The sequence below is a fragment of the Suillus discolor genome, assembly GCF_016758755.1.
Source record: "Suillus discolor strain FC423 chromosome Unknown F5147scaffold_33, whole genome shotgun sequence".
In the NCBI taxonomy this organism is placed as follows: domain Eukaryota; kingdom Fungi; phylum Basidiomycota; class Agaricomycetes; order Boletales; family Suillaceae; genus Suillus; species Suillus discolor.
In genome coordinates, this window is record NW_024541280.1 from 366,915 (window position 1) to 391,194 (window position 24,280).

At 48.3% G+C, this 24,280-nt stretch overlaps 6 protein-coding genes across 6 annotated transcripts; all 6 read right to left on the minus strand.

The window, feature by feature from the left end:
* Positions 1 to 1,877: 1,877 nt before the first annotated feature.
* Positions 1,878 to 3,918, minus strand: F5147DRAFT_761510 (NADP-dependent oxidoreductase domain-containing protein; the record flags this gene model as incomplete). Its single annotated transcript, XM_041440531.1, has 13 exons — positions 3,728 to 3,918; positions 3,569 to 3,667; positions 3,389 to 3,508; positions 3,293 to 3,333; positions 3,151 to 3,236; positions 2,988 to 3,098; positions 2,850 to 2,935; positions 2,742 to 2,794; positions 2,638 to 2,692; positions 2,534 to 2,588; positions 2,374 to 2,482; positions 1,982 to 2,314; positions 1,878 to 1,922 (listed from the first exon to the last, which is right to left on the minus strand). Exons 3-13 carry the CDS (start codon positions 3,480 to 3,482, stop codon positions 1,878 to 1,880), a joined length of 1,068 nt encoding a protein of 355 aa, XP_041291969.1. The 5' UTR covers positions 3,483 to 3,508; positions 3,569 to 3,667; positions 3,728 to 3,918.
* Positions 3,919 to 4,537: 619 nt separating this feature from the next.
* F5147DRAFT_774631 (NADP-dependent oxidoreductase domain-containing protein) lies at positions 4,538 to 6,251 on the minus strand (the record flags this gene model as incomplete). Its single annotated transcript, XM_041441623.1, has 13 exons — positions 4,538 to 4,582; positions 4,638 to 4,831; positions 4,888 to 5,026; positions 5,076 to 5,148; positions 5,202 to 5,237; positions 5,287 to 5,341; positions 5,394 to 5,448; positions 5,499 to 5,551; positions 5,608 to 5,693; positions 5,741 to 5,851; positions 5,902 to 5,987; positions 6,051 to 6,091; positions 6,146 to 6,251. The coding sequence occupies 13 exons, from the start codon at positions 6,249 to 6,251 to the stop codon at positions 4,538 to 4,540; spliced, it is 1,080 nt and encodes a 359-aa protein (XP_041291970.1).
* Positions 6,252 to 7,369: 1,118 nt separating this feature from the next.
* F5147DRAFT_637122 (uncharacterized protein) lies at positions 7,370 to 8,674 on the minus strand (the record flags this gene model as incomplete). The annotated part of the gene is made up of 7 exons (XM_041432933.1): positions 7,370 to 7,623; positions 7,680 to 7,870; positions 7,922 to 8,047; positions 8,102 to 8,180; positions 8,227 to 8,382; positions 8,437 to 8,549; positions 8,614 to 8,674. The coding sequence occupies 7 exons, from the start codon at positions 8,672 to 8,674 to the stop codon at positions 7,381 to 7,383; spliced, it is 969 nt and encodes a 322-aa protein (XP_041291971.1). The 3' UTR covers positions 7,370 to 7,380.
* A 1,771-nt stretch (positions 8,675 to 10,445) lies between these two features.
* Positions 10,446 to 12,705, minus strand: F5147DRAFT_699266 (cofactor-independent phosphoglycerate mutase). The gene is made up of 6 exons (XM_041437608.1): positions 12,509 to 12,705; positions 12,274 to 12,447; positions 12,055 to 12,208; positions 11,499 to 11,999; positions 10,786 to 11,446; positions 10,446 to 10,730 (listed from the first exon to the last, which is right to left on the minus strand). Exons 1-6 carry the CDS (start codon positions 12,538 to 12,540, stop codon positions 10,699 to 10,701), a joined length of 1,554 nt encoding a protein of 517 aa, XP_041291972.1. The 5' UTR covers positions 12,541 to 12,705; the 3' UTR covers positions 10,446 to 10,698.
* A 3,716-nt stretch (positions 12,706 to 16,421) lies between these two features.
* On the minus strand, positions 16,422 to 22,099 carry F5147DRAFT_761515 (uncharacterized protein). Its single transcript, XM_041440532.1, has 14 exons — positions 21,602 to 22,099; positions 21,219 to 21,382; positions 20,927 to 21,161; positions 20,672 to 20,873; positions 20,301 to 20,620; positions 20,102 to 20,233; positions 19,941 to 20,016; positions 19,521 to 19,891; positions 19,229 to 19,391; positions 17,245 to 19,138; positions 17,030 to 17,176; positions 16,696 to 16,976; positions 16,628 to 16,639; positions 16,422 to 16,577 (listed from the first exon to the last, which is right to left on the minus strand). Exons 1-12 carry the CDS (start codon positions 21,639 to 21,641, stop codon positions 16,887 to 16,889), a joined length of 3,834 nt encoding a protein of 1,277 aa, XP_041291973.1. The 5' UTR covers positions 21,642 to 22,099; the 3' UTR covers positions 16,422 to 16,577; positions 16,628 to 16,639; positions 16,696 to 16,886.
* A 389-nt stretch (positions 22,100 to 22,488) lies between these two features.
* On the minus strand, positions 22,489 to 24,224 carry F5147DRAFT_803736 (uncharacterized protein; the record flags this gene model as incomplete). Its single annotated transcript, XM_041443327.1, has 8 exons — positions 22,489 to 22,814; positions 22,877 to 23,090; positions 23,149 to 23,237; positions 23,288 to 23,359; positions 23,415 to 23,746; positions 23,796 to 23,833; positions 23,896 to 24,018; positions 24,082 to 24,224. 8 exons carry the CDS (start codon positions 24,222 to 24,224, stop codon positions 22,758 to 22,760), a joined length of 1,068 nt encoding a protein of 355 aa, XP_041291974.1. The 3' UTR covers positions 22,489 to 22,757.
* Between the last annotated feature and the right edge of the window lie 56 nt (positions 24,225 to 24,280).

Sequence of the window (24,280 nt, forward strand, 5' to 3'; positions counted from 1 at the left end):
GGAAGTCGGGCTGCCGACTCCTTTCAAGTTGTATCCAGCAAAAATGAGAAGCAGCATTGTCACAACCCCAAGTTGTCAAGCTGGTAACAGGCAGACTAGACGTTCCTTCAATTTCTTCTATCATGCCTCTACTGCGCATGCAGAGCCTCATCAGTTCCGAATCCGATGATTAACAGCTATCAACAAAATTTTGGCATTGATTCTTTGTTGCGATCACAGGATGTTTTTTGTCCAAGTCTAGAGAGCCTCAGGCCTCAAGCTTAAGACCTCATTGACATGATTCGCTGGAGTAACAATTCTATGCGCTGGAATGGGATCTAAGGGAGAGAGTATTTTCCCAAGAAATAGAGCTCATCGGAGTCATACCTTGGCTGTAATCTAGGCTCCAGCTTTCGAAACTGCGGCAGGTCCCTCAAAGTGTTGTTTCTCCATTGCCCGGTCATCCTGGAGATTCCGACTCGAATCATGGGATCGCGTACTATGACTGGCAACGTCGGGCCCAGTCAGACTTCACTGCCAATACACTTACACTCGATGTATTACAGTATGGGTCGTTTGACGCCGATATTGAGAGTACTCTGCCTGTTCAAACGCCCTGGGTGAGAATCGAATCTGGTGAGCGACCTCTGGAAACAATAGATCGCGACCTTATCCTTATTCCTGCATTTCAGTCATGAGATACAACCATAAAATTTGAATGTAGGTCTAAACAGTCCAATCGCCCATATCGCCCATAATGACTCGGATTAGTGAATTCACAGACGAAGTTCTCGTTCTAGTTACACGATCCAGCCTGGAATTAAGAAGTTCTCCGAGGGAATGTCTTGTTCTTGCATGCTCGTTTCAAGCCGAACTTTAGGCTCGTGTGCAATACTCTACCCTCTCGACTGGGAAGCTTTCGCCCACCCGGAACCTATACTTTGATAATGCTGAACAGGTGGGCACATTCTGATGTTGATGAACATGGTGTGCGTCGTCTCGTTTAATGTTTGAGATCCTTCACCCCATATGTACGTTACCTTTTTTATCTACCACATCTTGGTGATTCCATGATTCTGTTGCAGTCCACAGTGATCTTCAATATCACTATCGCCTTCCTCGATGACCCTAACGTCAATCCTGTCATCCGAATATCTAGTTATGTACCCACTATCAACAGCGTCGGTGCGATCATTCTAGGCTTGATCCTCATGCGTCAGAATCGCACGCATAAACAAGAGGATGCCGTAAGCTAACTCATGCTGGTGGAGCATCAATCTGGTTTAGGTTGTTTCTAATATTTATGACCTGAATACATTCCTCCTGTGGGGGTACGTCTACTCAACCAACTTTACTTGCTCAACTACTTAATGTTGTCCCTGTACCAGCATTATCTTCTCTGTTCTTGCTTTTGCCTTGGTATTCCAATACTCGGATCGTCTAACATGTGTCCTGGTCGGCTGTGCAGTCACGGTTGACCTGGTAACGTGATATCGGCGGTGTGGGATACACGCTCTATCTGGAGGCTGTATCCATGCAGACAAGGAATCAGAAGGAACTTTCAGTATTGGGCGATGCACAACCGCCTCTTTGGCAAAATTCTGCGCCACCTTCTTTGGAAGAAAGTGCATTGATGCCAACTGGACAATGATTCTGAAGCGGCCGGTACAGACTCGGATTAACTGAATCACCCTGGAATACAGAATGTTTGGGCCTCTATTCTCGTTACATCGCAGTTTCCCAACAACCAGTCCTCAATACTCAATCTTCTCTCAGAGTTGTTGATGTGTATACGTCCTGGAATGTTATAAAGTCCTGGGTGTACTCATCTATTATATGGCTTCACGGTCTAGCTGTCAATCCTTCGTACCATAAAATCCGACAGAAAACCATCGACCTCATAGACGACCATAGGCATCAAGTGGTGGCCTGCCAAAGGTAGGCTGGCAGGGCAGTAACGATCAGCAATTCAATTCAATCAAATTCCAACACCATCACTTACAGTCGGTGCAGGTTTATTTTGAAGGATTGCCTCAATTTTGTCTAGGATCTCAGGCGTTAGCTTGGGAATAACGTCCAGTGCCTTCAAGTTATCGACCACCTGCTCAGGCTTGGAGGCGCCGAGGATGACGGTGCTCGTGTTCGGATTCTTTGCAATCCATGCTAACGCCAAGTGTGTGACGCTACATCCTAACTCCGTCTCAGCGAGCTTGGAGAGCGCTTGGACTTTGCTGATCTTGGAGAGACCCTCCTCCTCGTTGAGGCTCTTCATAGTGTCCTTGAAGAAATCGGAGTGGGCAGCGAACCGCGAATCTGCCGGGACTCCATTGTTGTACTGGAGATCGCGAATCATCAGCGGTCTGATCTGCAGGCTATCTTTGGAACGTCGTTTACCTTCCCGGTGAGGAGGCCGCTAGCCAATGCAGACCAAACAGTGGTCCCGATGGAATATTTCTTGTAGATAGGTGCGTATTCCTTTTCAGGGCGTTCACGGTGGAACATGCTAGATACCTATCAGGAAACTGGATCGCGCGCAATATCTTTGTCGACTCACTGGTGCTGGCACTGCTCAGCAATGGGAGGGATCAGGTTGAGCTTCTCAGCGACGTCTGGACAGCTTATTAAATTTGGGACATTCAAGAAGCAGATGAAACGCACGGTGAGCCTCCTCAATGTCCCTTGCAGACCATTCTGACGTGGCCCAGTAGAATGCCTGCAAATATCTTGAGCAGGACTAAAAAGACTTGAGACTTGAGACTCACCCAGCCCTTCTCAATGACATAGTTGAAAGCGCGGACAGTCTCCTCCATGGGTGCTGCAAACGATGATGTCTTCAATATCGATGGTTTTGTTCATAACTTAACACATACTTGTATAATCAGGTCGGTGGGCGAAGAGGACATCAACATAGTCGAGGCCAAGGCGGTTCAGTGACTCCTGGGTACCCTCAATAATGCTAGGCCGTCGATAAGTTCACGTGACCTGATTCAAGTTTTATTGACACGCACTGTTTTCTGGAGAGACCAGTGTCATTCGGACCAGTACGGGTACCAAAGAACAATTTTGTGGTGATGACCAAATCGGAGCGACGGTAGCCAAGTTCTTTGATGACGCGACCCCTGTGCAGAGACCAGGTTAGACTCATCCGACGAGGATTCCTTTAGCACGCACATTTCAACTTCGGAGTGACCCTTTGCGTAGCCCTCAGCGGTGTCAAACATGTTAATACCATGCTCGAAGGCAACTTTGACGATTTCCTGATTGTGAAATCGAGTTGAGGCTCCCCATTCACTCAAGATCTAGGCTCCCTTACCTTGACAGGGTCACCAACAACGGTTCCTCCCAGCGTCAGCCCTACGACATATTCTCAGCACCATAGTAATACTGGCCTGATTAACAGGCTACTCACATCCACCAAGTGAGAACACCGGGACTCGTAGGCCGCTGGGGCCCAGACGGCGGAAGGGCATGTTCTTGGGATCGAATTCTGTTTTGACAGACATGGTTGATACGATGATGGTGTGCGGCAAGGTGACTATTGCATGGGACTTTACAATGGCTTCAACTCATGTTATATATGTATGTGAACAGAGCACATTTCTAAGCGACACTGTCTCCGGTTCGTGTCAAAACGCAATGCCACTATCGATAGGGGTGTTATTCACAGATGCAGCAATTGCATAAATGAGTACGCATACAGTCCAAATTATTTAACATCGTTCATCGTTCATAGTTACAATTGATTCAGAATGCTAGCAGAGACCCGGCGCAACACCAAATAATTTGTAGTACGTCTGTGTGGCGAGTACATCAACGAGTTGTTTCGGAGTGTGTCGGCTCGGCCTCGTTTGTCAGCCAGCCGACATGCTCCCTGCCAGTGGGAGGCGTCTTGGATGGGAACGTATTTGGGTTCAAGTCCTCCGTTTTTTTTCTTTGTATCCATTTGTGTCCTATTAGAGTATGCTACCCTATGCAGGACTTTGCTATCTAGTCTATGGGGCCCCGTGCCCCTGCTGCACCTCAGAGCCCGCGAATGCCCTGGTGTGAGGCGTACCTCCACCAGTCCGAAGTCCTCCGTTAATGTCCATATGGACGCGCAAGCGCAAGCTAGAAAAAAACGGACCATTAGCTGTTCGTACAAATTTTCTCTCAGGACACCTCACTAGTTTCCGTTGTATAAATATAGAAATTCTAGATAGCACCTAAGGATTTTCCGATAAACGCCAAGGCACAACACGCATGAGACCTTATTATTTTATGTAAGTACGAAGCGAAGGTTTCCGACCTGAGTATATTCCAATTGTTGGTAGATGTGAGTTCTTACTCATGCATCATGCTTACCTTCATGTGGTATCGCAACGCCTTACTCTCGGATCCAGAGCACAAGATATCTGTCCAACAACGGGGTTCCGTATTCCCCAGGTACCTTATGGCTAGACGGACTCAAATGTTTGATCTTCACATAGGTCAATTACGGCACTTATATAACACATCGACACTACGTATTGACACTGGGAATTTATTTTCTGACCATGAGGCGGATTCTGTCAATCTCTTCTCACAGACGGCCGTTGGAATCCAGGGCCGGGCGACCAAATGTTGGCTACAAGCATGAGGTTTCAGTTTCGTAACGTTACTCATCAAAGACAAGCATTTACCGGGGCAGCCGGCTGGTTCTCCAGAATTGCTTCAATCCTGTCCATTATCTCAGGGGTGAGTTTGGGAATGACGTCGAGAGCCTTCAAGTTATCGACGACTTGTTCAGGTTTCGAGGCCCCGAGGATGACAGTGCTTGTGTTCGGGTTCTTTGCGACCCACGCAAGTGCCAGGTGCGTGACGCTGCAACCAAGCTCTATCAGGTGCGTGTCAGTTCAAGCAATCGTGTATGACAACAAAGGGAGGAAATACCTTGTTCTGCGAGTACGCTCAACTCGTTGACCTTGCGGATCTTCGTGAGACCCTCCTCCTTTTGCAAGCTGTCCACTGTGCCCTTGAAAAAGTTGGAGTGCGTGGAGAAACGGGTCCCATCTGGGATACCGGCGTTGTACTGCATCCAACATGAGAAAATGATTGTTGGCTTATCGGAAGTAGCACACCTTTCCAGTAAGAAGACCGCTAGCAAGAGCGGAGAAGACGGTGGTGCCCAGCTGGTATTTCTTGTACAAAGGACTGCGGTAAATTTGTCTCAGCCACTGATCATAACGAATATGATAGTAACCCACCGGTACTCCTTCTCAGGGCGCTCACGATGGAACATGCTGATCAAGGACTCAGAAATCTACAGTCACAAAAATGAGGGACACCTACTTGTGTTGGCATTGTTCAGCAATAGGTCCATGGAGTCCAAGCTTCGTCGCGATGTCTACAATCACTCGTCAGCAATATTCACAACTCCCTAACACAAAAGAGCTCACGCTGCGCTTCCTCAATCTCGTATGCAGACCATTCTGACGTTGCCCAGTAGAATGCCTAGAACACCGTGAGTACTTCACTGTTATTTTCCTAGTCAGACGACATACCAAACCCTTTTCAATCACCCAGTTGAATGCGCGTACCACCTCTTCCATGGGGACTAAACAATTGAGTTGAGCTGATTTTGTCCCTTCGGTATACATGAATAAACCATACCTGAGACATCTGGGCGGTGCGCAAAGATAACATCGACGTAGTCAAGACCAAGACGCTCGAGACACTCCTTGGTTCCTTCAATGATACTGCAACTAGGTCAGCACTCTCTAAAGTGCAATTGCTAACAACTCACTGTTTCCTCGAGAGACCACCATCATTGGGACCAGTGCGCAGACCCCAGAATAATTTGGTAGTGATGACAAGATCTGTCCGTCGGAGGCCGAGCTCCTTAATTACACGACCCCTTCCCATAAAGTCAACTTCGGCGCTCGCTAAAGTGTCCATGAACCTCACATTTCCACCTCGGACTTGCCTTTCGCATAAGCCTCCGCGGTATCGAACATGTTGATACCATTGTCGAATGCGACTTTGATTATATCCTTTTGGTGGGGGTCAGATCCTCTGATATTATGTGAAGATTGAGGAGTTTAATTAATGCTCACCTTCACTGGGTCACCGATCACAGTTCCACCAAGTGTAAGCCCTAGGTAAGTTCCCATTTAGAACCGCCAAACACGAAATAATAAACAAAACACACATCCACCAAGCGAGAAGACAGGGACTCGGAGACCACTAGGGCCGAGCCTGCGGAAAGGCATGTTCTTAGGGTCGAATTCGACCTTGACATCAGATCCAGACGCCATTGTTTGCGCGAAAGACGTTGAGAATGAAAGGAGTCGAGCAAGGGGAATAAACCTTGAGTGCGTAAATGGTATTTAAGGAATTCAGACATTGCTGTTGCGGGCCGCCGTCATCACCGACTTGACGTCCGGCAAATCATATCAACCATCTATATCATTCAAAGTCCACCATGTTGTCGTCGAGACATGCCAAAGTCAAGTGTCAGATGACCTCCAAGCATTTGAGCGTGGCATCAATCTCAAGCCCGGGAGAGTGAGTGGCAATTGGTGAGTACATGCACTTAGGCCGCCTCTAGGTGGGTATAGTTAGATGGCATGCGGTATTCGTAAGAATATCGGAGAAATGCAAGGTTTCTTGATGGGCGACTGACAGACTCGCAGCGGCTTGTCAGCATCATGCTCTAGCCCCTCCTTTGCTTTTTTGGGCATGTGGATGCGTGTACTTAGTAGCGCACGACAAGGCCTGCAGTGCAAGTGGTTACGGGTGGTGTGGTTTACTTGCATGATTCAGGTTACTTACTACAATGTTTGCAGCAAGCCTGTATGATAGGCTTGTATTACCACGGACAAGTCGAATGGCGAAGCCAGGCTGGTCGAAATTTGGGCGAAGCACGGAGTTTTAATTTTAGCAGGTGCCGGTGGTGCCGCTTTAGGTAATGATTGTTTTTGTGCAGCGTCGACCCCTCATTCACATCGTACAAAGTACTGTATGCCCCTCCAACATCATAGTACATCGAGCAACTGTACTTAATATTGAATAGGGTGATAAAATGATACCAATTGATGCATTCTACCCGCCCATTCCCCAATACCAGCCACTCGTTGAATCGTTGATTTGGACTGTCGACCCTTCGAGCCTTGACCAAGATATATAAAAAACACACTCCTTGCAGATATCTTTGGGATGTTGTGTTCCTTGTGAAATAAAGGGTAAAGACTGATAGTGAAAGCACCGCTGAGTGAATGTAGAATATCGCTAAGTGTGCGATTGATAACATGAGAAACTATGTAGGATGTCGACGGAACATGGGTACAATAATTTTGAACAAACTGCTCACCATCCGTAGTCCCATGTTAAGTTTCCGTTTAAACAAAGCTAACGTATCCGACTCTAGTTGAGGGGAAATATAATCTACAATTGAAAGACGCTCCCCGTTACCGGTTGGCTATTCTTCCCGCTCATATTATCAGACTGAACGATCTCCTCCTCGGTGATGTGCACAGCCACCCGTTGCATGCTGAAGTGATGGTCCCGCGTACTTCGCCCTCGAAAAAGGTTGGTGAGGATTCCACCTACATCAGAGGACTGTTCAGTCGAGGAGCTGCCACCGATGTGGAAGTGTACTTGGAGAATGATGAGGCAGAATGTAATTCCCTGGAAATTTTCATGAACAACTCGAACTCGTGTACAAACCGATTCATTGCACTTACTACAATCGGAGGGATAACGCCCAGCATGATGTATTCGCCATTAGATCCGATCAAGAATGATATTAGGAGTGCAAGCACACTCGTTGCGTATAAAGCGCCGCTCTCAATGACGACGATGAAAACTGGTAAAAGATTGGAAAGGCCTCCTGGCATAGAACTGCGAGTGTGATAAATTCGCCATGCAATTGAAACTGTATTATTTTGGTCATCAGTAGCCAGCAGAGCACGTGAAATAGACGTACCGGTACAGATAACGCTGACAAACATGGTCAATGTGTAGAATGTAGTGATACACCCTGAAGTAGCGGTGGAAACATTGGACAGCGCATATTCCCGAGAGAGGGACCAGACGACATAGTACCCGGTAGCTGCAAAACGACAAGATAAGACATTGATTGAATAATACCCTTCGAAACCCTTACCCGCATTGACGATCAGCACGATACAACCAGGGATGGCAACAAAGCGGCTTCTATGGTTAAGCACATGACATCGCCAAACCTACTCTACTCAAAGGGATATCAAACATTCAAGTGGGTAAACTTACAACTACACCATCAGCAAGAGTGGTTTGCGTAATGTAAAGTGCCTTTGATGCGAGTTCCAACGGCGAAGCAGGGTTTGAATAGTAGGCATTTGCACCAATCGTATCCACCTTGAATACGAAGGCTTCTAGCGCTCGAACAAAATCGATTATAAGATGCTGAAGGCAACTGTGTTGAGCGATTCTCCCAAGAGGTTTTATCAGTACACTCACAGCTGTTGCAATACAGAGTAACAAGGTTGCCACAGGGACAAGAAGTTGTCGTTGAATGCCAGTTTTCTTGAATAAGACGAATAGCGTCAACCAGTATAAAGTAAAGAAAACGCCTGTTAAATGTTTGAGATGACATCATGACTTCGAGTTCAACTATTCCAATGGTCGGCAACGCACCGTAAAACAAAGTCTCGAGGAACAAAGCTAAAAATGAAGCTTTGTCCAGAGGTATGCCCATTATGAATACAGTAATGTGACTGGACCAATCGGGTCAGATTTAGACAGGAGATACGACCAAGGCAAGTTTTTTCGAGCACGAATAAGCGCAGGTAGTCGCCTTCTAGATAAATCGCAGTGCGGAGTTGTGCTGCAAAAAAGACTCATAATAGGTGTCTGGGCTGCAAAGTCAATCCAAAGAATTCTATTTAGCATATACCGTAAGACCGAGCATCGAAATTACTCACTGCTGTAACTGTCTAACCATTTTCAGCGTGGTCTAGTTCAGCCCTTTTTGATGTTCGTTACCCGATAACATGACGCCACGGACTCTGAGGAGTATTAATATTGCCACAGTTGACAACCAGCTGATGATGATCGATGATCTGCAGCATCATTATGGGGCGTAAGAGGCTGACATCTAGGAGCTGTTAAATTACACCTAAACCTCAGGATTCATGTTCCTAACCTTAAGGCCCAGCTAGCCATATCTAAACCGCCTTGTAGCAATGCTAGCAATGATTAAATTGTTCCATTTTTGAGCGATGCTCGGATCCCAAACGAGTCGGGCAATGACTCATCTATCTCTGTTTGAATCGGTGCATGATGCCGTGAAGGCTAAAGTACGTCCTCGTACAATATTTGAGTATGAGGCCTCGAATGTACAGAGACTGGTAGTCTCAATTGTTAGACATATCAGTCTGACATATGTTATGTAGCATGCACACCTATGTATCACAGGCGCACCATAAATATTCTGTCGCTATAGCGGACGTACCTCGAGAGACTATAGAAAAGTGATAAACCCATTCAGAGACGCAATTCTTAACTTCCTTTGGGAAGATTGATCGACTCCGCGGTCTTGCACAACGAATTCGCAATGCAATTGGTGGGTTTAGTTAGAGAATGACGTGTATTTGAGAGATGATCAGACTAGTACCAGAGGAAGCACGGACTTTGAAGAAAGGTGGCGCCCGGCTGTCGTCATAGGGTCGGAGTGGCGTGGCAGGCGAAAAACGGAACATTACTCACTGTGCATGTCCATACTTACCTGTTCCAGCAAGTGTTTAAAGCTTGATCTCGTCTCGAAAGGAACAAAGCATCCGAAGTCAAGGCTCACATGTCACTGCTTGCAGGAAGACATCTGCAATAGACTCCGGAAAGATACGCTGCATTTGCTTATCTCCCCTGACAAGATTGATATCAACAGTTATCATATACCTCTAAAATTGCTTCAGAATAATAACGTACGCTGAATATCACTCTCATGGCGTGAAATCTGCACTTCTGGATTACACATCAAGGAATTCGAGGAATATGGATCCCTCGCGGGCCCCACGTCAAGACACTCTCAGGCTGGAGTGTACATGAGAGTGTTGCCTGTCAAGTGGCATTTTCATGATCAACCGATCATCCTGTGTCTACAGGAGGTTCTCGTAACCTGCTTGTTGCACCAGGGTAAGAAAAAAAACCATCCCTTTTCTGAGATGGTATGCGGCAGTATGACCATCATTTGCATACCGCGACCGCGGCGTATTTCCAGCAAGGAGATAAACTTTCCTTTTCGCTTGCTCGACGCTGAGCTTGCGAAAGTCCGTGCTAAACATTCAGGCGGAGCGTACTGCAGTGGTGAAGGATGATATGGAGCAAATGGTATCTGCGCGGGAACAAAAGTTGACTACTTCGACCGGCACAACCGGCACCTGCAAATTCTTAAACTCCGTTCTTCGCCCCGATGGCAGCTTGGCCGATATAACTTAGCCCCTGATCAGCATGAGGTTAGTCCGTGAATTGTTTATTTGGTTATCTACGCTAGTACTCGAGCTCATGTGAGCGTAGATGGCCAAATAAAAATCATTCATTCAATGCATCCGTTGGGAATCGCAGATAGTTGGGCGCCATCGATGCGTGTATCTTTCTAATCGCGATATTCTTGTGAATCCTACTTAGCTTTACATAGTATTTTCTACTTCCACAATAACGGTATCTTCTACAATGTTCTATGATCTTCGTCTGCGTCACATTGACATCCGCCGTCTACCCTATCTATTTCTTCAGTAACGAGCGCCCAGTCATTTCTAATGGAATTAATTCATCAATAAGGCATCAGACCCAACTGCATACAAGTCTTACCTTCTGGCTGAGTCAAGCCCATAATTGCCAAAATAGTGGGTGCAACATCAGCAAGTGCACCCCCCTCTCCTTCGCCGTCTTCCTCGTCGCTCGCAAACTCAAGACCCTGGGCTGTCATGATGAAAGGCACCTGGTTGGTAGTGTGTGCAGTATGAGGGGCACCAGTCTCCAAGTTGATCATTTGCTCCGCATTTCCGTGGTCTGCAGTAATGAGCAAAACGTATCCAGCCTCAACGCATGCATCGTAGACCGTTCCGACCGCCTTGTCAGTAGCAGTGATAGCCTCTATCGCAGCCTCATACACACCCGTGTGGCCGACCATGTCGGGCGGGGCAAAATTGCACATGACGAACTCGTGCTTCTTGCTCTTCACCACCTCAGCGACCTTGTCTGCGACACCTTGGGCGCTCATCTCTGGCTGCTTGTCGTATGTAGCGACCTTGGGAGATGCGATCATATGGCGTTCCTCTGCAGGGAACTGTTGCTCGAGCCCGCCGTTGAAGAAGAATGTAACATGAGCATATTTCTCTGTTTCTGCAATATGCGCCTGGGAGACGCCTTGTTTAGAAAGCCACTCAGCCAAAACGTTGGTCATGGCTTGGGGAGGGAAGGCTACTGGGAATGGGAACTCAGCGTTGTAACGGGACATGGTGGTGATATGCTACACTATGCAATTAGTTTGAAATAAATGTTCGGCAGATATACGGACTTACCAGGTCTTTAGGGATATCTATTTCGATGGGCTTGTCCGGAAGTCCGATGACGGTCGCGATCTCTCGCATACGATCTGAGCGATAGTTGAAGAAAAAGAGGGTGTCTCCCTCCTTAATACGTCCCTCGTCTCCGTTTACGATGATGGGCTTCAAGAACTCATCGGTCTCATCTTTGTTGTATTTTTCCTCTATTTTTTCGAGAATATTTTCACCTTCTTCGCCTTCGCCGTGAACGAGACCATCAATAGCGATCTTGATGCGCTCCCAACGCTTGTCGCGGTCCATCGCGTAGTATCTGCCAACAACCGTGGCAAGCGTACCATACTCAATCTCTTTCATAAAGTCCAACAGTTCTTGTGCGTAACCCTTAGCCGAACGAGGTGCAGTGTCACGGCCATCGCCGAAAAAGTGGACGTAAGTGTGAGGAACGCCAGATTCCTTTGCAGTCTCCAAAAGTGCCTTGAGATGCCTAATGTGGGAATGCACACCACCATCTGAAACCTATGGAGCGAATTTAACGTGACGCAATGCAGGGCCGTCATCGTAATATACTGACCAGACCAAGGAGGTGAAGACGGCCATTTCCGTCCTTCGCACGCTTCATGCTCGCAAGGATCGTCTCATTTTTGTGAAATTGCCGTTTGGCAATGGACACATCGATCTTGACGATATCTTGCCACACGATGCGGCCTGCTCCGATGTTGAGGTGGCTGAGATATGGATATAGATCAATCTTGGTTAGATGGGATAAATCGGAAACGCATATTGTACACACCCAACTTCAGAGTTTCCCATGAGCCCATCGTTCAAACCGACCGCATTTCCATGCGCAAAAAGGGTGCGATAGGAATGTTTTTGGGCAATGGTATCCATGTTAGTGGTGTCTGCTGCATCGATAGCATCACCTTTCATGCCCTTCTCTGGAGCGATTCCCCACCCATCGTGAACGCTGTAGTTATGATCGTCAATGAACCAAGGCCTTTACATTCAGATGCCACTGCGCTACCTACATCAGACAGACCTTGTTCTTGACCTCGGGCATGGTGATCACAGTATAAAGTTAGGATGATGGGAAGTCTAGCTGCTTGCGATGCCTTAAGTGGTGCACGTAGTGCTGTGTTTGCAGGGCACAGAACAGGGACTACTGACAAAGCAGTACTGGTGCCTTGGCGATAAAGCGATCTTTGCGCTGAGTCTTGTCCGAAACGATAATCTTTCGGCCCTCGGGTTATCGCCAGGTCCATAATATTATATTTCAAACTCAGCGGCTCGAGCCAAAGTGGTCTCATTTCACAACTTCTCTCCTTCATGAACAAAAAAACCTGGTTCATTAACTATCTGTTACGGAACCCTACTACTACTTGATATTCAAGTTATTGCGCGACGTTTACAATGATAAAAGTACACATTTATTGAAGACCCAATGTGGACCGCCTGACTAGTAGTATATGGAGGACCTGCCCCTCGATGCGTAGTATGACCCCTAGTACTTGGATTGACCCCTACTAGTATAGTACAGTTATTCCCCATGCTGACAGTTGGCACACCTCACATAATGACCACTTCCACTGTGAGGCCGTCTGGCGAAATCTCTGCTTTGTTGTGATGCCCATGGATAGTTTGACCGACTACTGTCTTGTGCCATATTTGCATCGTACAACTGGGTGAACCATTCATAGTCTTGCGCTGTGAGCGTATGGGTCGCGTTTGATGACATTGCAGTGTCTAGTGCACGTGCCATGTCAGTCCATTGACACGTGACTTCTGCCATATTATGCGACCACTCTGCAGGATCCTCGTAAATCACACTGCTACCTACACAAAGTCGCCAATTTAGTTGGTCTCTATAATATTGCCAAGTTTTGCCTTACATGATGGTGATTGAGAATGTTCATATTTGTGATTTCCTCCGTGAGACTCAATCAGTGCCTTCTGTTGCGATAACAGATGGTTTTCATCCGCCAGGCGTCTAAGCTCACAGGAAGCTTCAATGTGCCGTCAGATTAAGAAAGACTACATAAAGAGGTGAACAGACCTCTCCTTAAGATTTCCTGTCTGGTTCGCGGATCATCCTTGGCCACCTCCCTCAGGGCCTCTCGGAGCTGCAAAAACCCATCCTCTTCCTTCTTCCTGTATCGCCGCTGAGCAGCAGATCTGTTGTCCCTTGCAGGTTGTGGACTCTGCGGGCTTTGTGGGATAGGAGAGTTGAAGCTGTTCATGTCGAAGAAAAGGTTCACCTGGCGTGGAAGGCGAAGGCTTCAAGTTGATGTGGTGATCGACTGGGGTTAGCGTTTGAGAAGTGCGCATCTTATAGGCACTTCCGCACCACGTTGACCGATTGAACACCCAGTCATTCAGGGTAAGTAGTATAACAAGAACAAGAACAGTATTTGTGGTAAGTTCATTCTTACAACGATTGTTTCGGGCCGAACTGAAGTTTTCTTGAAGGTGAAGTTTATCCCCAGCAACTTGGCCATAGAGATCACGAAGAAGATCGGAAGGGTTACAGCGACCTCATGAAACCCCGATTTGTTCTCATACTACGGCTAGTTTCGACTTTTCCCCGTCATGAACGGAACAGTTCACTTGGGACGCCGTGTTTGACGCATGCGATAATTCCCTACTTACAGTAGAGGCGGCCCAACGAAATACTCTACCGTACGTTGCCGGAGTTCCGCAGCGTAGTAGGCAGACAGCCTGTGATATGTTAGTCTGCGTTCTCAATTTGCGAACTTGGTCAATGATGTCGCGCCCTAATGTTGCTTATCAGATTGTGCACAGCATTTGGTCTCTCCATCAGCCCGGACAATGTGTACCCCACGTTTTCGGCAATTGGCTGCTGAAATGTAACCTGCGGGAAATCCGGGATATGAAAACTTCGACTTCTTCTAGTAGGCCCGAAAGCCGATCGTTGTACGAGACAATGTCCCCATCTCTAAAAACAACCTGCTCAATTCCAGTTATAGGATTACGCCCAGGTCTGCAGATATGGTCTTGGAGACTTTCTGGCGCCGTATCAAAATCTCATGCTGCTACTTGGTTTTTTTGGTTTGTCATTCAAGCGCTAATATATTTAGCCTGGGGGTTGTGCAGTATACCTCGGCTTCGACATAACCCACTTTAAACGGCTTTTTCTATTATTGTACATCTATGGTGCATGTGACTTTGACATGGGGTACTTTCACCTCATGACATGACTGGCGCTATGCGCCTAATAATCGGGGACACCGCTAATTGTGTCCCTAGCCATGCTACCCCGCAGTCAGTTCGTTGAGGCTACTCAGAGGACGGACATTTTTTGTTTAAGATCAGAGGAGTGCCGATGGCATATGGGCCTCCTTCTCACCCTTCTCGCTGACCCACTCGCAGGCCTCGTGATTTTAACCTTTTTGAATACAGCCATAAGTATATCCGTGGAACGCCACGGACACGTAGCAAAACAAAGGCTTTTCCGTCAATAATGCCTGGCCGATCCAATAGGTCCGTAATTCGATGGAGGAGGTATCAGAAATGCTCAAGATAACGAGTCAATGGAGGTCGCGTCGCTGGGGGCTGACTTGGTCACTTGCCCTTCGTTGATACCCTTCCACCAAAAAATGACTCGATGGAGGAGGCACCAGAACCACTCAAGACAATGAGTCATTCAGGGCTCGCTGATCTGGTGCCTGATGTTAAGGCTACAGCTTATATTACGTTGACCTAGCGCACCTCGTTCTTCTGTAACACAAGATGGATTTACCCGTACGTCGTACGTGTTTTCTGTCCATATTGATTGGCTACAGTGCATCCGGAGCTACGCTAAATTATGAAGCACGGGTGTCACAACTCTAATCATCGGTATCCACTTTTCTTCCGATGTTGGTACGCGAGCATTAGCTCCAACTCATCTTTCAAGGGTGACTGTATGCACTTCCACTTAAGTCCCCCCTGCATACGTGAATCCGCCGGCCTAGCTCTCTGAAGGGGAGGGAATGGGTGTGTGTTGGTGCTGCCTATCTATTACAACATTGCGTATACTCCAGGACCCCGGACACCAAGACACCTTCTGCCTCATGTCAACTTCTGCGCAGTACTCCTGATATCTATGCCTGCATCGCTCTGACCCCTGAGCTAATCTTCACGCTAACCAATACTGTACTCCCCACTATGGCGGCCCTCCCGTACTCCCCTGCTGTTCCCACTGAGCCAAATAATCTTGTAACCACTCGAAATCTTCATCTGATAGTATTATAGCTGCATGCGCCTACTCAGTCCGGAGTACATGCGACCGCAAAGAACCTTACCTTCTGGTTGACTCTCAGCACCCACAACATTGTTTGGGAACACCCCGAGCTGTCGTTGCAGGTCAATTTGTTCTTGTCCCAAACGTCGGAGACACTCGGCCGCTTTTGTCTCGTCAGCGTTGCAAAATGTAGACTTCAAGATACTCACCTCGTCTCAAAATCTCGCGTCGTCGGGAGCGAGGATTAGTGCGCTCGACTTCATTCAGGGCCCCCAACAGATTGCGAAAGGCGAGCCGCTCCCTCTCGCGATAGTCCCGTTGCAAGTCGGACCTGTTTTGCGGCCCTTGTGATGGTCTCTGGTTGTCCATAGCTTATCGAGTTCCGGCTATTGAAGAAGCTAGTTCTGAGGACGGAAGATTCCTATTCCATGGCTTTATATCTTCACCCCACGGCCAAGGTACAGAATGGAACTTCGATACTGGCCACTTCATATCAACCGTTCTGTCATGGCTTTGATGTGAAACACAGGAAGTAGCAATTATTACATGGTTAATATCTCCTCCGAGTCATACATGCTCCACCCCAGCGCCCCGTGGTCCAGGGCGTCTCGCGGTAGACGCGTCTAGTCCCTATCGGCGTGGCCTTTCGTCCGGTTCGGCCTTACTACTTACTCCTTACACCGTCTCACAACAATACCATACTACTTCAGTCGGCACCGCGGCCGTCGTAGTTCGGCCTACGGCACCCAGTCCTCAGCGCTCAGCGCTGGTCAATGCTTGTTAGCGCCTGTCAAAGTTCACCTCGCCAAGTGATTGGTATCGTCCGCGTGGCTGCACCAACTGCACTGCATCGGGACCTCGTGAGATTGAGTAAAGAAAACGTGGTGATAAAAGGTGGCTGTCCCACCACCCGTATGACCTGCGTGCACTGTGTGAACGTCCCCCCTTCTCAAACCATACTGCCTGTCCTCTCACCCCTTCAACCACTGTAATTTCCGACCATCACAGTGATTGTTATTCCGTACCACACGCGATTGCCAGCCCCCCTACCCACACCGGATGGATGTTCCCGACATGGTTCGCTTATCAACTTGACTCATCAGAGACCAACACAGGAAGGTCGAGATGAAATTCGGCTGAGATAGTATATTTATCGCAAAATGAAATCATACATGCGGCACGTCCACACCAGATTCACTAGCCGCATCTACAACCATCTCCTGTGCGCGCTCCTTGATGATGGCGTTTAGAGAAGCCTGAAAACGTCCGCAATGAACTTGCGAACACCGGAACATACAAAACATCTTACAATCCGCTGGCTTCCTACCAGATAAGAAAATTCTGCCACACGACTTTCAGGAGTCATATCGAGGATTTCTTGCAGCGCTCCCTGATGCAGCATGACGAAGGCTGCGAAAGGGTTCATGCCCTCCACACTAGCAAGATCCGCTTCATCCTGAAAAGAAGATGGGCAACAAAATGTACACCCTACAGCATTGAATGAGAAGCACGGAGTGAACACACCTCGTGCTCGTCGACCTGTAGCCACCCCCTATCTTCCCAAAGTGCATTCCCACCTTCATTGAAAGCCCATTCCTGAGCCAAGTTCCCAAAAATCCTCACGAATAAGGCTACCTCGCCCACATCATTGGCAAACGCCCATTGAATCTTACACTCTGCATTCTTCGTCCCACAACCCTCGGCGATGGTCAGGAGCCGGCGGAGCTTCTTAACTGCTTTGAGAATGGGGGGCGAGAAAGCATAGGGCATTAGTTTGACGTTTTTCGTACTTATTTCTGCCGTAAATGCATTTGCGCTTGGGAACGCTTCGAAAATGATAAGGATACGTGTATACCGCCAGGATGCCTGCGAGATGCGATCGACGAGTCCTTCAATCTGAGAGGGGAGCGCCAGCAGCGGCGCAACTACCACGGCTGTGTCTGGATCCATCGCGATGTCCACCCCACCTAACACATACCTCTCTACGAGATGCACCCGGCACTCAGGGGCCTGCAAGGCCCGGACGAGCGCACGTTTCTGAATGAGAGCCATACTTGCAAGATAAAAATGGTTCGTAGTTGGTGCGTTCCATACATCGGGAAGATGCATGGTGTAGGTGTCGAGGATTTCTACAGGTGCAGCACGGGGTGGCGAAATGCTGCCGAGTTGCAAACCTTGGGGTTCAGAGGAGATGATCGTGGGAGTTACCGACGGAGGCGGGTCACGCATCCCGTTCTTGTTGCGCAGTGCCAAGTAGTCATCTAAAAACCCTCGTGTAGCGACGGCGGCGGCCATGGGATCATCCAGTCGTCTGCGTTTGAATGCAGGGAAAGCGGTACTAGAATCCGTTTCCGGGCCAAAATATCGTAAGAATGACGTTATGTTCGCCGGTTGGTCCTTGTCCGAGATGCCTTGAGTTTTATTTGGGCTGTCGGTATCCGGTAACACACTTCGTTCCTCATCATCACCCGAAAGTACAACTAGATCGGTCGGACACCTTGACACCCGCTCGCCTTGTGAGCCAAATGAAAGCGGGAAAAAAGCGGATTCCGTATATTTGTCTTGGGAGTAGTTAGCCATTGCATAATCTTGGTCAAGTCCTCGGAGAGGGGGGCTGGCCGGATATGGACTTGGGCCGTGCCGGTGCCGTGCCAGCAGCGGAAAAGATGAAGATGGTCCTTCGTGGCCTTGATCCCTATCTTGCTCCTGACCTTGATGTTGGCACACATAGTAGGGGTTATCCTCCTCGTCCTTGTCAGAGTAATCAACACCATCGAGTGAGTAGACGGCTTCCAAGGGACTCGGATCGTCTTGATCTCGATAACGCGTCTCATTGTCGTGGAGGTTGGGGAATGCAACACCAGAATAATCGAACGCAATTTCTGGATCGCCGACCGTAGGCCCAGAAAGGCCATTATCTGCAACATCGGAGTCGTCGACAACGTTGGGAATACTGTCCAAAAGGCCAGAATCATGAAAGACAAGGCGAGGGGGCTTCGCAGGCTGATCTTCATTGTCCGTTTCAAGTGAGGTTTCATCTCCGCCATTGAGTTCATGACAATCTTCACCATATTTAGCACGATGTTCATGCAAATCCTCGAATTCAGGTAGGCCGGCGTGAAGCCTTCGTTCTCTTTTCGTCAGCACCAGTTCAAATCCCTCTCCTAGTATAGAGGACTTGAGGGAGCGGGGAGGTGAAAGACCAAAACTCCCTGTGCCGCGTCTGTCTTTTGATTTCTTCGATTCTGCCACGTTGGCCGAATGACAGGGGGCAGTTTCGAGGTCTGCGAGCAGTCCATGGATCTTTGCTTCGTTTGCTTTGTCAGCATAGCCCAGTTTCACGAGGTCATCCAGAGCAGGTTCAGCGACAAGAGAGACGCTTTCGTCGGTTGGAATCGGGGCCGCGAATTTAAAGGGCCTGCGCGTGCCGATATATATGAGAGCAGTTTCGAGACGACGACCACAGGGCGCTCGTATTCAAATTGGGCTAGGAGTGCGGATTACGTACCTCCAAGATAACTCCAGGTTAAGTGGCTTGATGCCTTTTACAGGTTCCAGTGTAACGTGCCGCTGGACGTTTGTATTTATCTTGCCTCTATGTATGAGGGCCCTCATGTTTGTAGGTTGTAGAGAGGGCCCCAGGTGCACGGTAGGCGAGGGAAGGTGTGGCACTGCCGGGTGACGGTGGTGTGAGAAATCCGAAATTTTGAGAAGACACTCGAAAGAAAACATCGAGAAAGTATAACAAAACGAACGAAAGACTGTCATCAACCCAAAAAAAATGGCAGAAACAAACGCACCATCCATCAATGCAACATCCTTTTCATCCAACCTCTCCTTCAATACACACCCCTCGATGTTCTCCTGCTGCACCGCTCGGTATATATGCCTGAGAGCCATATCGAGACCCTGCTCCACATCAATGTCTTCCAAGGCCTGATCTTGATCTGGCTTCTTTCTTCCCGCATGCGTAGGCAGAGGTGAAGCAGTACAAACAGAAGGTGGCTGTCCGAGCATAGAGTCTTCTGCATCAAGGATCCTCCCATCCTCTGCGCTTGGGGAAGAAATAAATAGCGGAATATTGGGATTCTGATTCGTCGGTGCTGTAGTATGGCCTTCTTTTGACTTCGCAGTAGCCACAGGCTTCAGGTGCTCGATAAATGACTTGAGACTGAAAAAAACGAGTGAGCGAGCGCTCATGTATGGACTGCAGCACACACCTGTTAGAACCCCTTGGTTTCAGTGAGTGTGGAAGTATGTGTCCGGGTTTGTGAATACGCGGGATCTCTATTTCGTCTATCAGACCATAATGAAAAGCCAGAAAAGCATGATTGGGGGGCAAAGTCAGATAAATGTATTGTATATATGAATATATGCTCACCCATTCTAGCACTGAAAAGGCTTGTAGCAGGCGTGCCAGGCGGAGTCGGTGAGGCCTCCCATAGTTCGTCGATTTCGGTGTCTTGTGAGGAGAGGGGCAAAGCGGAAGGCGGAGAAGAGATTGGGAGGACAGCTACGCATGTAGTAGTCAGCCTTTCCCCCACATACTGAGAATGAAGAACTGGGAACGACGCATGTACCCCATCCATCAACAATCGACATGTTGACGCTGTCTACATTGTCCTCTAGCTCCTCTTGAACGGGAACAGGAGCAGCATTCAGCCTACCCACGATGTCCCTTGCATTCGTAATACCTGTCCATAACGAACCAGGGCTGGCTTGTGATCGGGAAAAGAGGGGGGGAGAAAGTGGACGTTGAATCTGAAGCGGTGGTGAATCGGCGCGTAGGAAAGAAGCGACATGTACGTTTGTCTCGGTTAATTGTGCAGGTGGATTTGCCGATTTAAATAGCGAGAGGATATAAGTGCGAGTGGTGGATTCTATCGTGGGACGAACATTCCTGTTCCAAATTGGTAAGTGGTAATTTAAGAGCAAGAGAAAAATCGCGCACAGAACCTCCTCCAAGTTAGGTACATCCGAATCCTCGATTTGTGCTACCACTACAGACTTGACACCGGTGTGCTCGAATAGCGCAGGCTGTGTGCGAGGGAGAGATGCGCGGAGAGCGTTGGAACCTGCTTTCGGGGTCTGTTTTCGCGCGCGGTTGGTAAGGATGGGTGTCATAGGTCTGTATATCTCCGCAATGCGAGTATCTACAACACGTTACCTCAAGATAGTATGAGCGATGAAAGGGAACAAAACGGACACATGTGATCCTCCTCCCGCCAGCATGCCTCGCTGCGGAGTTCCCTGCCTTCACCCACAATAGTCTTGAGTGATGATTTGATCTTGCGCACGGTATCTCCGTCTGTAGTCAAGCGCTCATCAAGGGAGAAGTCGAGATCTTTCAGAGACCTGGCGAGCGTATCGAGTGGATCTGGGGGTAGCACGAGCACGTGCGGGTCCGCTAATGGGACAAAATCTAAGGATTCTGTGAAGATCTTCGCCACATCTTATGTCATATGATGTATTCTTGGTCGGAGAGCATTGCAACGGACCTGCTCGAGCTTAGACTCGGTATATGCGACATGGTCTATGGTGATGTACTTCCTAACGTAAGGAAGGAAGGTCTGGCGAATGTGGTTGCGGATTGTGAGCTCGTATTCGGGTGATATTTCAGATGGATCCATGTGTGTAGGATGAAAATCCCCGTCAGTAGACCCTAATGATAAACGTCAGTTAACAATAAATATTACAGAATTCAAGGACTAGTTGTGTCACGTCACGCTGGTCACGCTCGCGGTCGATCGATTTGCAAATATCTGTGCTACTAGGCTTTGATGCTCAGTGCTCCCTCAAAGTTGTCATTGTTCTCACTATGTGCCTATAGATTTATCTGAAGACCAGCGGTTCAGTAAATCGCCATAGATGCACATCTCACGAGCGAGTTTACACCCTTCATTCTTGCGACGACTCGACATCCTGATGCCAGTGGGCCTAGGTGTGCCACATCATGAATAGCATAACTCTTAATCTGCTGCTTAGTTCCAAATACCTTAGATGGTTATACCTCATTGATCGACAGCACGCTTGATATGCCCGTATCGATATTGGCAGGATGATCCTCTCAGGTGACTCCATCATGCAGTACAGACCCTCGACGAAACAAACCCCAGGTTCATGCGAGTTGGGTACCCGCTTCAATATAGTCTGGTGGTGTCGTGTGATATATGCAGTGTCCCTGTTTGCGCAATGACTGACCATACCTCGTGACCATCACAGATTTACCATTGTTCACGGACGAGTTGAATTTCCTCCATTCTGCATATAATTGCGTTTTGTCAACACTGATTGTTCTCCCTGAGCGTGTGCCAGCTGTGATAGATCATATTGCAATGCCATTCAACACCAAAGTTTCTTTGGCAGCCGCTCCAAGGACAAAAAAAGACATGTCGCACGTCTCTTCTTGAAATGCCGAGATCGAACATGGCAGAGCGGGAACCTCCCGCGAGTTAGACAACACATCGCCACTCGGCTTCAGGAGATATAGAGCTCCTGTCGAGTCGAATGTTTCAAGATCTGGTCTATCTATATGAGACCCACGACTTTCTTGCTGTCATCATCTGTCGCGAGTACCGTCCATTCGCGCGGCCTCGCACCTTAGATTGCAACATGACCACATAGCTCATGCAACCTTCATTCCCGCATGCGTAAACCGTTGTCCCGTAAGAGCTGAATTCTTCGAAGTGATCGCTCGTTTACCCGGCTCCACTTTACGCGATCATTCAGCTAGTCGGTTCTCATCTTCTCAAGTGCGGGGAACTTCCTCATGGACTGGTTACCATCTTTCGCTCGTCAGAGGGTAACGCACCTCGGGGAATCTAAAAATACCGAGTCGAGCTCGAAGCCATCGCGGATACCGTCAACTCCTCTGCACATCGCAGAATTCAGAATCGCTCAGAACTGATGCAAAGAACAAGTTCCCCAAGTTTGTAGTAAGTAAATTGTGTTCTCACTTTAATTAAGAACCAGAACCGTAGAAAGAACCTTCGCACTGACTCAAACCTGGTTGTCGAATAGTGCAGACAAATAACAACCTAAGCTGCCGTTGGAGTGTGCTCGGTGCCACGACTCGCAGCCCATGTATCTGGTCCCTGTAACATGTCGGCGTCAATGATCCTATCCACCACAACTGGTGCACTAGAGGAATTCTCACCCTTCTGTTATTAATTCTCTGATTCCTTACTCTTCTTGCCAGCCACTCGGCAGCAGTAGAACCACTCTCGAAGTTCTTGTCAGGTTGCTTCTTCACAGCGTCTGCGATAATGGGACTGGATTCGACAAGGGCCCGGAGAACTTTCGAGCTGGTCGGACGGGTGAAGAAAACTAGGGACCACCGCTCGTATGCTGCCTGTGCACCGGGAGGTGGACTATCCGTGATGATTTTAGCAAGTTTGCGCAAGCAGGTCCTCACTGGCATGTACATACACAACGCGGTGAATATTGGACTGCAGAATGCCTCCGCTGAAAATAGATAGCGCATCTGCAATATTGCAAATAGCGTGTCCAGGGATGGGCTACGCGTTGGTGAGCGTCCGTTGTGACCACCTAAGATATTCATGCTTACTCTGATGTAGGACCACTCGTCATGACCAGGGGGCATTACTTGGAGTCCGCCAAGCCGATTGTGCAGGAAGGTCTGGTGAAACAAATATTTCCGTCACTACAATACCCAGATATATCAAGCGACTCACCAGACTGCCAAAATCAGTATGGGCAGCTAGCATAGCTCTGTCCATCGCTTCCTTGTCCTGCACGGGTGGGCTGCGAGTGCATCTGACCTCGCAAGCACTGTGCTCATCCATAGCATGCATGCTCTCCAAAGTGCCTTTCGGCAATCCGAGCTTATCATCAAATATATTCAACACGACATATGTCACATCAAGAGACTTGCGGACAAATGGCGCAACGGTGTTTTCCATGCGAGCGTTTATGGTCGATGGATAAGTGAGGTGAACGACCCGTGGATATGCGAGCGCATCGTCTTTAGAGACATTGATGAATTCGATGTTGTCCACGAATTTGCCTGGATTTTTGTCAGTCTACCGCTAGTGATCTGGTCTGGAAGTACGTGCCCGTTCCATCGGTCGCCTGAGCTCCCACTTTCTTGTATCTGATCAAAAATTCAGATAAGATAAGACACGCTTGCCAGTGTGAGCCATATCAATGACAAACCCGAAAGATTGTCCGTTGTCCCCTTGCTCGAACTTCAAACGTTCTTCGAGGGGTAAAGCCAGCGTCTCTGCACCCACATCAAACATGTCGTTGACTTCTTGATCTGCGCCATGGTTCTTTAAACTGTCCGAAGAATCTAGTAGGTCCGACTCATGTTCGGCAAACGATCCAACTCTTAAGACGTACTACCAGAATCCGAGCGTTGTCGCAGCCTCCCACAATCGATCGATTTCCTCCCTGTCTCCAGCCTTGATAAGCTCAAAATCAACAATCAAAAGCGGATGTGTTCGAACATCATCCGGGAAAGGGGGAAGAGTAGTTCCAGGCATACTAATCTAATGAGAAATCGTATCAAACCAAATAATGGAACAAAACCTACTGCAAG